The 12,883-nt window shown below is 40.0% G+C and overlaps 1 protein-coding gene across 1 annotated transcript in view; it reads right to left on the reverse strand.

Moving 5' to 3' along the window:
* Window positions 1–696: 696 nt before the first annotated feature.
* Window positions 697–12,883, reverse strand: part of FRMD7 (FERM domain containing 7) — a 26,852-nt gene continuing 14,665 nt past the window's right edge. The window contains exons 6-12 of the mRNA XM_058441356.1: window positions 8,561–8,675; window positions 8,222–8,369; window positions 7,151–7,246; window positions 5,014–5,177; window positions 3,023–3,091; window positions 2,831–2,906; window positions 697–1,791 (exon numbers count right to left, since the gene is read on the reverse strand). Coding sequence (XP_058297339.1) covers window positions 697–1,791; window positions 2,831–2,906; window positions 3,023–3,091; window positions 5,014–5,177; window positions 7,151–7,246; window positions 8,222–8,369; window positions 8,561–8,675 — 1,763 coding nt within the window. The remainder of the gene's footprint in view (window positions 1,792–2,830; window positions 2,907–3,022; window positions 3,092–5,013; window positions 5,178–7,150; window positions 7,247–8,221; window positions 8,370–8,560; window positions 8,676–12,883) is intronic.

Below are 12,883 nucleotides of genomic sequence, written 5' to 3' on the forward strand. Positions count from 1 at the left end.
AGAATATAGAAGTTATAAGTAAAACAACATGATATTTTTATCAGGTTTATGTCTGGCTCTAGAAATTGATTTAATTCATGAATTTCCTAGGTTTAGAATTCTGCCAAGTCCTAGATTAATTCTAAACCTGTATTCTCTTGAGAGGATCTATGCCACCACCTCCTTCCTGAGGCTGTAGGAGGGCCATGCTCCGCTTTTATATGTTATAAAAATGGAAGTCTTTAGCATATTACAAGACCATTTCTACTGGGCCCCACACAAATAGTAAAGACTGAAATATTTGTTCAGTGTTGTTTAAGAGCACAAAGATCAACACAGTCACAATCTACTAAATCACTAAATGCCATTAGAAGCCAATTCCATATGCCAACCCATACTGTCACCATTCTTCAGCATTGAAGAGCCTGACCTTCACTCACAATGTCCCTATGAGGAAGTATGCAGTGGAGATGACAAATACCTACCTCGCCTTGCCACAGTGCTGGTGAGGAGAGGGCATATTCTAAAGTCCCTTCAGAGGTAATGGAAGAGTGAAACTCAACAGCTGGATCTTTCGTAAGGTAGGCATCCAAAATGAGATTTCCTTAATACCAATGAATATGTAGTAACCAAGAAAATGGTTTCTACAACTTTCATTATTTTCTGCCTAAGTTGGTAACATGGAACTGGCTTAGAAATGTCCATAGGTTCACACTTTTAAGCTAAAAAGTAATTAAATGGTTTTAGTGAAGACCTGTCTTCAGCAGTTGGTGTGTTGAAATAAGCATCTTCATCTTCTTCATCTAACTGTAGACTACCAGAAGACAGGCGGATTCTGGCCATGGGTGACCTTATTTCTTTGCCATACAAAGCATAGTACTCTGGTTTAAGAATCTCTGATTCAGAATCACTGGATTCACTAGCTACATACCTTTCTGCTGTACTTTGATCCATTAGAACTGCTGGCAACTCCTGCTCTGCAAACATATCCGTAAACACGTCTGCTTTATGACTGAGAGCAGGACAAGGCCCTAAAGGTCTAAATTCTGACCCAAAAGGAAAACGAATAGTTTTCATGTCTGATTGGCTCTGGGACCTTTTAGGGGTTGGCTCTTGAATGTTATATACAAATGCATCTTCCAAATTTGGGTCTTCCTCTTCTAGACCTACATTGATGTTGCTCCTACCGCTAGTCCTGGCTATAGCTTCTTGGAGTCCTTGCAGGTCTTGCTGAAAGCTGTTCATTCTGATATTCCTTGGGCTTCTTTTGGCTGGCTTCATTGCAGTGGGCTCTACATAGCTATCTGGACTTGTCTGTTCCTCTGCTCTGATTGGGGACCGTCTGGGCACCTGGGGTGGCTTGTCCACATAAAAAAAGACCTGGGGAGGCATAATACCAACCCGCTGATCTGTACAAGGAATATAGGGCACATCCGTGTAAGTTAGCTGCTTTGCTGGACTCACTTTGCTTGTGAGGCCAGAAGATATGCTCATGTGATTACCAGCAAACTTACAGCTTGTTTGGAAGGAGCTTAGAGGACTCCTCTCCGAAAACGTGTCTCTGGGATCAGGGTTAGGATTGGGCTCAGTGTTAAAGACAGGGTCCATATAAATGTAAGGGAAAGAGGAACTGCTTTGGGACTGATGTAGCAATGTGGGATCCGCCTCTGGTTTGGAATGCGCCAGCTCAGTTGCAAATGTCACCTCCACTGCAGAGTTCCTCCTCCTACTCTCTAGCACCGGCTCAGATGCGTGCACTCCATTCACATTTTGGTAGTAGCCACCACCATATGCTAGTCTCAAATCTTCCACCTTGAGAGAAAAGACACATTGGTGAAAGAAGGAAAAGGCCATTTGGTTAGGGCTGGGGGAGGGATCTAAAATAGCCTCAAAGTTTGAAAGGTAGTTTTTCATAAAGTCATTTAACAAGATCCATGTTCCATTCTAGGGTAGATAAATATGTAAAGAAAGGGTAATAACTTCTGCTACATCCCAGTGCATGTGTTAAAAAGTACATGTGACACTATTCTTTCTCAATGCCATCCTACTTCCAGACTCTGAGTGTATATACTACAAGCAGTTTGGTTTAATAGCTATATTAGTGAACCAGGAGTCCTGCCTGTTAGTCCTGGCTCTGTCTCTGATTTGCTGTGTGACCTTAGACAAGTCTCCTAACCTTGCTGCTCCAGCCTCCTCCCTATTTTCTGTAAAATGGTGGGAGGAGGGCTATGAATGCTATGAGAGGTTCATATACTAAATGGCTCCTTTCATCATTATGCTTCTGATGCCTTTTGGATAAAAACTGCCAGTGACTTGAAGCCATGAGGGTTTATGAGACCTATAATTATTTTTTTAGGGAGAGTAAAAGAAAAATAATTCACAATTTTCATACTAAAAATGTCAAAGGAAGCCATTGTCTCACAGTTCCAAGGGAACAACACTTTGTCCTTAAGTTACAAAATTACACAGGAAAAATACTCTAAAACTTTAACCCAAGACCTTATACCTTCCTCTACACTTTAAGATTTTCATAGGTAAAAAGATAGAGCTTTCAGTTTTGAAAATTCAAAGCCATTTGGATCTGCATTTTGCAAGATGTTAGCAACACAGGTTGCAATCTGAAGATGTGCCAGTTCTCTCCAGTCTATAAGGTACACACCAGTGGTAGTTTACTAAATGGTCTTCTATTGGCAGGAAAGACCGAGCTGACAGACCTCCCCAGGAAGCTAACCTACTCGAACAGAGTAACCTTTTTACACACTGGGATTCTGGCAGAATCAATTCTTGGAAGCATTTGAAATTTGCACAAATTACATTTATCTAAAGAAGTAGAAATTTTCAGAAACCTTACTTGTTTTGACACATCAGAGAGGAGGTCTGGTGAGGACCTGCACTGTCGTTCATGGTACTGAGATGGGTAATGTTTCCTGAAATCCCCAAGCAGAGAAGTCATTGAAATGACCTTCATGTGAATACCAGGATACATAGAAATCTCCAAATTCAACATAAAATCAACACGAGCAAGAGAAACAAAATCATGTACCTTTCAAATGGCAAGCTCTTCAGCCTCCCTTTTCTCCCATATTCCAAAAGTTGCCTTTGGGTTCGTCCACTATCATAAGGAACAATAAAAATCCTTAGTTCTAGCCATAAACCAATAGGCTACTAAAACTTGAAAGCCTCGTTTATTGTTGAAATCAAAAGACTAGATGAATGATATATGTCATGAATCTTTGACCATCACAATGATAATACTCACTTATTCAAGGACCAGGCAGAGAACAACCTCAACTACTCAGAACGCAAGTATTTTTTAAAGGCCTCTGAACAGGGTTATATAACAGCTAAAAACTGTGGGCTTTAAAAATAATATACCTGGTCTGGGCACGGTGGCTCACGCCTTAATCCCAGCCCTTTGGGAGGCTGAGGCAGGAGGATGACTCGAGCCCAGGAGTTTGAGACCAGCCTGGGCAACATAGTGAGACCTCATCTCTACAAAAATAATAAAAATTACCCGGGCATGGTAGTGCATGCCTGTAGTCCCAACCACTTGGGAGGCTGAGGTGGGAGGATTGCTTGAGCCCGGGAGGCAAGGCTGCAGTGAGCAGAGATCATGCCACTGCACTCCAGCCTGGGCAACACAGCGAGATCCTGTCTCAAATAATAATAACAACAATATATTTTCCTTTAAAGCCTTTTCCTCTACCTCCAAATCGGAGTCAACTGACTGATTTTCCATACTACTTTGAATGAGGTTACTTATCTGGTTTCCCAGTCCACATCAGAAGAAAAGCAGCTAAATGAACAGTAGAAGAGGATTGTTCTAGTCAGGCATACACTAGCAAAGAAAGTCAGATCACGACCGGGAGAAACATAAAAATCAAAAAGATCACAAGAATTAGCCAGGCACCATGACTCACACCTGTAATTCAAGCACTATGGGAGGCCAAGGCGGGTGGATTACAAGGTCACGGGTTCAAGACCAGCCTGGCCAAGATGGTGAAACCTCATCTCTACCAAAAATACAAAAATTAGCCAGGTGTGGTGGCCCGCCCCTGTAATTCCAGCTACTTGGGAGGCTAAGGCAGAGAATTGCTTGAACCTGGGAGGCAGAAGTTGCAGTGAGCCGAGATCGCGCCACTGCACTCCAGCCTGGGTGACAGAGCAAGACTCCATCTCAAAAACAAAACAAAACAAAGAAACACAAGAATAATAAAGTCTAAAAAGTCTGGACCATGTATCACCTAAGTACAGGGCCTTAACACGCGTCCCCTGCCCTGAGGCCATTATTGCACTACAGCTGCCTGCAAAAGATCATATGTGATGTTTATAATAACTCAGGTCATTAAGAAAAGGGCAAAATATGCTCAGTATCATCTACTGAGAAAGATTCAATCAGAAATATGTAAGTTTTAACAGATCTTAATTTTTACTGGGGTAGGATACCACTCTTTGAAAAAAATCCTTTATGGGGAAGCTTTTAATCAGAATTTTGTACCTAGCTAAAAGTTTTGAAAACTTCCTCCAACTAATTCCTAGGCCGACGTATTCAAGTAAAGACAAGATCTTAACCCAACCTTGCTTCGATTCCTCCAAAGTGTGACCTGTAGTGAGGATTCTCTAGTGGCATATTGTTCAATCTTCTAAATCTCTTATCCCCTCCAGTGCTTTCTCATGCTAGCTTTTACAACCCAAAGGAGGCTGTTGAGCTTTTTCTTTCCATGGTTTGCATATAAGTTAAATATAAGAGAAACAATGGGTTTATAGAACATGTATTCTCAAACTGCACACATCCGCCCATCCTCTCTGAGACTCTGATCCTATCCCTTAGGTAAGGTGCCCCCATCTTCCTCCTTCCTAGTTAGGAAACATTGACTTAATGTGTCATACAGAGAATGAGCAGGAAAGGGTACAATCTTTGATGTGATTAAAATGGATTCTTTGTTGCTTCTAGAATGTGAACTCCTCCTAAGCCTCCTGTGTTATTGAAAAGAAGCAGTGTTAGCAGTTTGCCTATGTGCATTGTTTAATTACCTATAGCGGAAACTGGAACCCTTGCTGCAGAGTAGGGTTTTGGGCTTTGATTTGGGCTCTTCCGAAAGCCTAAAGAAAGCATGGTACTCCACACAAGTCTTCCAGAAAGCTTTGCAGGCATCTCGGCTGGCCATGGTGAACTCCAAGGTATCCTTGCACAACACCTGTATAAACCAATTTCCATCAAGTAAAACATCCTTCAAGAATATCAAAGACCTTCAAATCCCAATGCCTTCCAAACTATTGCTCCATTGGCCCATGCAGCTTCTGATTTTCCACTTGGCTCCCTGTAGGTTTTACACCTACTGAAACCTAATGATTGGCAACCTTGCGAGGAATAGACAGGGCCACTGCTCACAAACAGAGCCTTCTCTAAGAAGCAAATATTGCTTTGCACACTCCCCTCACCTTAAATACCTTTTTTACTCACTCTTCTCTGCCAGAAACATTTTTATGAAGTTGTAAATTTGATTAAAATCATGTCAAAGGGCATCTTTTCAAGGTGAGGAGAAGTTATAAATGACCAACAGGAAACAGGAGGGAGGAGAAGATTTCCTTATAGATGGAAGGGTTTATAAGATGATTACATGTACATAAGTCTGTTGTTTTCTTGAGACAAGGTGTCACTCTGTTGCCCAGGCTGAAGTGCAGTGGCATGATCATCACTCACTATAACCTCGAACTCCTGGGCTCAAGCAATCTTCCTGACTCAGCCTCCTGAATAGCTAGAACTACAGGTATGTGCCACCATACCTGCCTAATTTCTTTGTATTTTTTTTTTGAGATGGGATCTTGCTATGTTGCCCAGGTTGGTCTCAAACTCCTGAACTCAAGTGATCCTTCCACCTCAACCTCTTAAAGCACTGGGATTATGAATGCGAGCCACCACACTCAGCCCATGAGTCTTCTTAGTGTAACAGTTAGAAACACTTTTTCCTCTATAGGTTGTCTTGTTGTACAATGCTCTATATTGCTTATCTAGCATATTCTAATCTTGGCTTTCTAGACCTAAAGTTCGAGTTTTCCCCATCTCCTGACACTATATGTACCCCTCACATGGCATGTTTGCAGCCCTGTTTTCAGCAGCCCCATCAACCCACTGCACTGATCCCACTTCTCTCATTCCTTTCCAGGTCCCTGCATGTAACCTCTGGGGCTCTCCATGAGTTTTACACTGAATCCAGTTTCTTGAACTGCTCAGTGAACACTTTTCTATAAGGTCAAGATGCAGAGAATAAAATCCAAACTGCTGGATCTTCAGTAGGTCAAAAATTAGTTGATACACACTTTTTATTTTCTTTATGGTCATAAGAAAATTCCTTTCTAGACTAAGTGGCTCATGCCTGGTAACGTCAGCACTTTGGGAGGCCAAGGTAAGAGGATCACTTGAGGCCAGGAGTTCGAGACCAGCCTGGGCAACATAGTGAGACCTTGTCTCTACACAATATGTTTTAAAAATTAGCGAAGTGTGGTGGCGCATGCCTGTAGTCCTAGCTACTCAAAAGGCTGAGGGGGGAGGATCACTTGAGCCCAGGTCCTTGAGGCTGCTCTGAGCTATATGTCACCACTTCACTTCAGTGTGGGCAACAGTGTGACTCTATCTCTAGAACAGAAAAAGAAGAAGATCATTTCTAGTACCTTTGTCTCACCCTTTACTAGGCAACCTTGCCCAATAATTGTCTATTTTGCTTACATGTATACCTGACTCCCACATCCTGCTTGTTTTTGGCATATACTAGGTGTTTAATAATTTTTGCTTAAGGAAAGTAATTGAAGATACTTTATAAAATGGAACAGATAACATCAAATGAATGTGTTCTTAGTCCTAGATCTGGTCACTCCCATTTGACTTATCAAATCCCTAAAAAACAGTGTCCAGGGAGACTTGCCTTTCAGCCCAGTTGCTCCATTTTCCTATTACTTTGTTAATTCTAAACTGCCAATCAGATTTCTTAGTGTTTTGCCTTTAGTAAAAAATGATGAAAACTCTGGTTGATTTCTTTAAAGGCAAAAGAAAAGGCACACCATCACTCAGGGCCAGCCGACTTTTACCATTTATATTCAAACGATTTGCAGAAGCAACCAAAAACATTCCCAGTGAACAGAAAGTAAAGGAATTTATTAGAAAGCTACTTACCAAGATATTGGCATGAAGTTTGATGAGAAAATGCTTTCTCTTAAAACTCAACTTGCGGATTTTAGCCCAGTTAAAAGTATTGATCTTTGTATTTCCCTATAACGAAAAATGTGGCAGATTTCAGAATGTATTAACAAGAGTTGGTTTGTAAGACAGTGCAAACCTGACAGAAAATGCACTTAATGAGAGGGACCACCCTTGACCCATCTCTTGCACAGCTTGATCCTGCTGCACTGGGTAGGAGCTGTGGTCAAAGAAGGCATTTCAGGTGGGATACAAGGATGCTCTGGAATGCAAGCAAGAAGGGGTATGCCTAGGGAAGTTTTCTAGCCAGCACAGGGAGATCACAAGAGGAAAGGATTACTACAATAGCTTTTCTAATCTTGCCCCTTTCCCATGTTTCCCGATTCATCTGCTAAAAACAATGTCCTCTTTCTCCTGACACCCCAATAGCTCAAACACCTTCAATAGCTCCTCACTGCCCACATCACATCATGGCCATATCTCACTGCCTCATCTATATTGAATATATAACCTTTGTTCCCACTAATTCCAAAACACCCTTTCATCTAACTCTATACCTGTCTCCTGCAGTCTCCTCGTTTTCCTTGCCCACAATGCCTTCCACATAGTCAAGCCTTCTTGCCAGCTCTGACAGACCCTTCTCTAGGCTATTCTGTTTAATTACTGCAGCCTACACCCATTTCCAACTCCTCTAAACTCCCTTGGCTTTCCTGGTCGTCCCAACCAGCTTTGCTTTTTTGCTAGTTTGTTGTTTGTTCAACAGGTAATCTATTCACGTGGTCTGAAAATCAGAGGTATACAAAAAGATATATATATAGAAAGAAGTCTCACTCCCACCACTGTCACCCCTATTTCTGTCCCCATCTATCCATTCCCTACAGTTAACTATGTTTATTAGTTTGTCATGTATACTTTTCATGCAACTACAAGTAAATACGATTGACCATTTCCCTTTCTGGCTGGTGAAAACACAGGGGTGAGATCACCTTGGGAAAGGACACCCAAGTTTGAGCCAAGCTGAAGGGCTTGAAAGGAAAGAGATTTTACCCGTAACACCAGTACTCCCATGTGAGCAACAGCCAGGTGAATCTGCATCCCTTCACCATCACTGGCGGGGTGAGGCCTGATGCCATACATATCCAGCTTCCTTGCTATGTCCAGTAGCAGAATGTCAGATTCAGCTGGGCTCCTGCCACTGAAAGGGGAAAGAATTTATGAGCCTAATAAATGCCTCAAGAACGACATTTCCACCCTCAGAGCTCCACGAGGAGCTCAGCATTTCATGGAGCCTGAAACTTCTCAGGTTTAAGGACTTGCTCTTAAGAGTCTGTCCCCAACTTTAGTGTTCTCTACTGGGGGAAGCAGGTGCCAGTTGAAAGTACTTACATGTGTTTCTGATGAAAGTGCATGATCTTGCCCTCTAAACAGTCTTGGTTTGGTAAGTACCGAGTTTGTGCCAGATGCTTCCTATCTGTTTCTTCATGAAAGTCTCCAAGTTCTGCTGCATGACAGGAAAAAGACATTTTTCACATTACCTGTGAGGAACTTAGCAATGGATCATCCAGCATACCTTTGTCCTCCATCAAACAGCCCTTTCTTTGCAGCCAATGCAGTCCAAAGCCTCCAACCCCATGCTTTATGTATATTTATGTTTCTATAGGGGTGTGTGTGTTTGGGGGGGGCAATTGGCTCTTTTTCAATTCGGAAGCATTTCAGCCTTAGTATAGGAAGTCACAGACCAAGTATAGATCTTAAGGGATCCAAGATCACAGTTGAACATTTTGTTAGATTTTTCTTCTACCATATTGTATATATGATCTCTCTTACTTTCAATCAGCCACTGGTATCGGTGGAACTATGTCCCCATCCTCTGCCAAGTTCATATGTTGGAGTCCTAATTCCAGTAGCAGAGAATGTGACTATATTTGGAGATAGAGCTTTTAGGAGGTGATTGAGGTGAAACGACTCCATTAAGGCAAGCCTTAAACCAATCTGACTGGTATCCTTATAAGAAGAAGAAATTTGGACACACAGAGAGACACCAGGGATGTGAGTACACAGAAAAAAAGACCAAGTGATAACACAACAAGAAGGCAGCCATCTGCTAGCCAAGGAGAAAGGCCTCAGAAAAAAAAAAAAACCTGCTGACAGCTTATCTTGGACATGAAGCCTCCAGAATTGTGGAACATACATTTCTGGCATTTAAGCCATCCAGTCTCTGGTATTTTGTTATGGCAGCCCTAGCAAACTAATACAGCCATCCAACACCACTCCATCCTGATCATATATTATCAAGAGAGAGGAATATAAATGCCAACTACATTGCAAGCCAATTCATCACTCTGTACATTGGGAGTCTAGTAAATCCCCAGCTATCTGAAATCCCCAATAGGTGAATCATTCTGAAAATCATTCTGGCTTTTCCAAATAGCTAGCAGTTTATCCATGATCATAATTTGCTCTTTTCTAGATGCCTCCAGTTTATTTTTATAAAACATCTATTACAGCACTATGTCTACAAAGGTATTTAGAGCTATGTGCCCTTAACCTAAATTGCCTCAGATTGTTTTGATTTTTGGATTCTTTTTTCTTCTTTATAATTTGTATGCCTTTTTCCTCTCTGTCAGATTTATATGAATCACTTCCTGGTCACTGACTTCCCCTGCAGTCAAACTTTAGAATACTTGGTTCTAAAGTGAGACTTCTAATCTAACATAAAATGAGAAAGCAAATATCCAAACCTGTTAGCATTCTATATACTGTAAGAGTAAATAGACTCTCCATGGAATTCTATAGTGCTCTTCTATTGGATAAGATACATGGACAATAGGATACCTATTTTGAGTGCTGGAGGGCTGTTTTTTTTTCTCTTCTTTCTTGGTTTTCCATTTGTGTTTTAGACAGGTGGGTGTATATCTGTATTTCAAAAATCACAATATAATGAAAATCTCCATATAATAAACATTTTTTAAAAGACCAAAGAAATGGCTCATTCATTTATTAATTTTTTTTACCAATACTGATAAATGTGCAAATCACATTAAAACCTAATAAGGCCCTGATAGTTTCACTGACTAATTCTATCAAATATTCAAAGAAGAAATAAATACCAATTCTTCACAAACTCTCCCAGAAAATAAAGGAGTAGATACTTAGCAACATATTCTATGAGGTCAATATTACCCTGATACCAAAACAGGACAAAAACATCATAAGAAATGAAGACTACAGGTCAACATTCCTCATGAATACAGAGGCAAAAATTCTGAACAAAACACTAGTAACCTGAATTCAACAGCATATGAAAAGGATTTTACACAATGAGTTGAATTTATCTCAGGATTGCAAGGTCAGTTTGACATATGAAAACCAATGACTATAATACACTATGATAATAGAATAAAGGACAAAAAAACCCCGCACATTATCTTCTCAAGAGATGGAGAAAAAGCATTGCACAAAGTCTAATACCCACTCACAGTCAACAAAACAAAACAAAACACTTAACAAACAAGGAATATACCAAATGGTGAGAAACTAAGTGCTTTCACTTAAGATCAGAAATAAGGTAAAGATATCAAGTGCCTGCCACATCTATTCAACATTGTACGGACGGTTCTTGTCAGTGCAATCAGGCAAGTAGAAGAAACATAAAGAATTTGCACTGAAAAGAACGTGGTAGAACTGTCTTTACTTGCAGTCAACATGATCCTGCATGTAGAAAATCCCAAGGCTGAGCATGGTGGCTCACGCCTGTAATCCTAGCACTCAGGGAGGCCAAGGCAGGAGGATTGCTTGAGCCCAGGAGTTCGAGACCAGCTTGGGCAACATGGCAAGACCCCATCTCTACCAAAAAATGTAAAAATTAGCTGGCTGTGGTGGCACGTGCCTGTGGTCCCAGGTCCCAGCTACTTTGGAGGCTGAGGTGGGAGCATTGCTTGAGGCCAGGAATTCAAGGCTACAGTGAGCCATGGCCATGCCACTGCACTCCAGGTTGGGTGAATGAGTGAGGCCTTGTCTCAAAAAAAAAAAAAAAGGAAAGAAAAAAAATCCCAAGGAACCTGTGAAAAACTACTAGAACTAATAAATGAGTTCAGCAAGGTAGCATGATAGAAGATCAATACAGAAAAAGCAACTGTATTTATATATACTAGCAATGAATAATCTAAAAATGATATTTTTAAAAGTTTCATTTACAATAGCATCAAAAAAGAATAAAATACTGAGGAATGAATTTAATAAAAGAAGTGTAAGACTTACACACTGAAAACTACAAAATACTGCCAAGGGAAATTTTTAAAAGATCTATATAAATGAAGAGATAGTTCATGTTCACAGACAAGAAGATTCAATATTGTTATGGTGGCAATTTTTCAAAAAAAATCTATAAATTCAATGCAATCCCCATCAGAATCCCAGTAGGCTTTTAAAAATAGAAATTGACAAATGACCTTAAAATTTACATGGAAATGCACAGATCTCAGAATAATCAAACTATTTTGAAAAAGAATAAATTTGGGCAATGTGTACACCTCCTTATTTCAAAGCTTACCTCAAAGCTACAGTAATTAAGACAGTGTGGTAATGGCATAAGAATAGAAATATAGATCAATGGAACATAACTGAGAGTACAGAAGTAACTCCTTACATTTATGGTCAATTGGTTTTTGACAAATGTGCCAAGACAATTCAATGAAGAAAAATAATATTCTTTTCAACAAATGTTGCTAGGACAAATGGACATCCACACACAAAAATATGAAGTTGGATCCCTACCTCACACTATACTCCATGCAAGCGTACAAAAAATTAACTCAAAATGGATCATAGATCTAACTATAAGAGGTAAATTTATAAAAGTTCTAGGAGAAAATCTTTTTGACCTTAAGTTAGGCCAAGAGTTCTTAGATACAACACCAAAAGAATGATCCACTAAAACTATACAGAAAGTGAAATTCCATCAAATTTTAAAACTGTTGTACTTCAAAAGATATCCTTACAAAATGAAAAGACAAGCCACAGATTAGAAGAGAAAATTGCAAATTGTATATCTTATAAAGACTTTTAATCAGAATTTATCAAACCCTCTTAAAACTCAATAATAATACAAAAACTCATTTAAAAATGGGCAAAAGATTTGACTAGGCATTTTACCAAAGAAAACATTGGAATAAGCACATGAAACTGTGCTCAACATCATTAGTCATTAGGAAAATGCTAATTAAAATTGCAGTGAGATACTTCATACCCATTAAAATGGTCATAATCAAAAAGATATACAATACCAAGTATTAGTGAAGGTATGAAGAAATCAAAAACCTTGTACATTTCTAATGTTATTGTAAGAATTTGAATTGGCAGTTTCTGAAAATGTTCAATGTAAATATATCATAAGACCCAGCAATTATACTCCTTGGAATGTACCCAAAAGAAATGAAGACTTGTATCCACAAGAACACTTGTGTGCCAATGCTTATAGCGTTATTCATAATAGCTAAACTGGAAGAAAATCCAAATGTGCATGACCAGGTGAATAGATAAACAAAATGTGGCTGGGTGCAGTGGCTCACTCCTATAATCCCAGCACTTTGGGAGGCCAAAGTGGGTGGATCATGAGGTCAGGAGTTTGAGACCAGCCTGACCAACATGGTGAAACCCTGTCTCTACTAAAAATACAAAAATTAGCCAGGTGTGGTGGTGCCTGCCTGT

The sequence above is a fragment of the Hylobates moloch genome, unplaced genomic scaffold (assembly GCF_009828535.3).
Source record: "Hylobates moloch isolate HMO894 unplaced genomic scaffold, HMol_V3 SCAFFOLD_7, whole genome shotgun sequence".
In the NCBI taxonomy this organism is placed as follows: Eukaryota; Metazoa; Chordata; class Mammalia; order Primates; family Hylobatidae; genus Hylobates; species Hylobates moloch.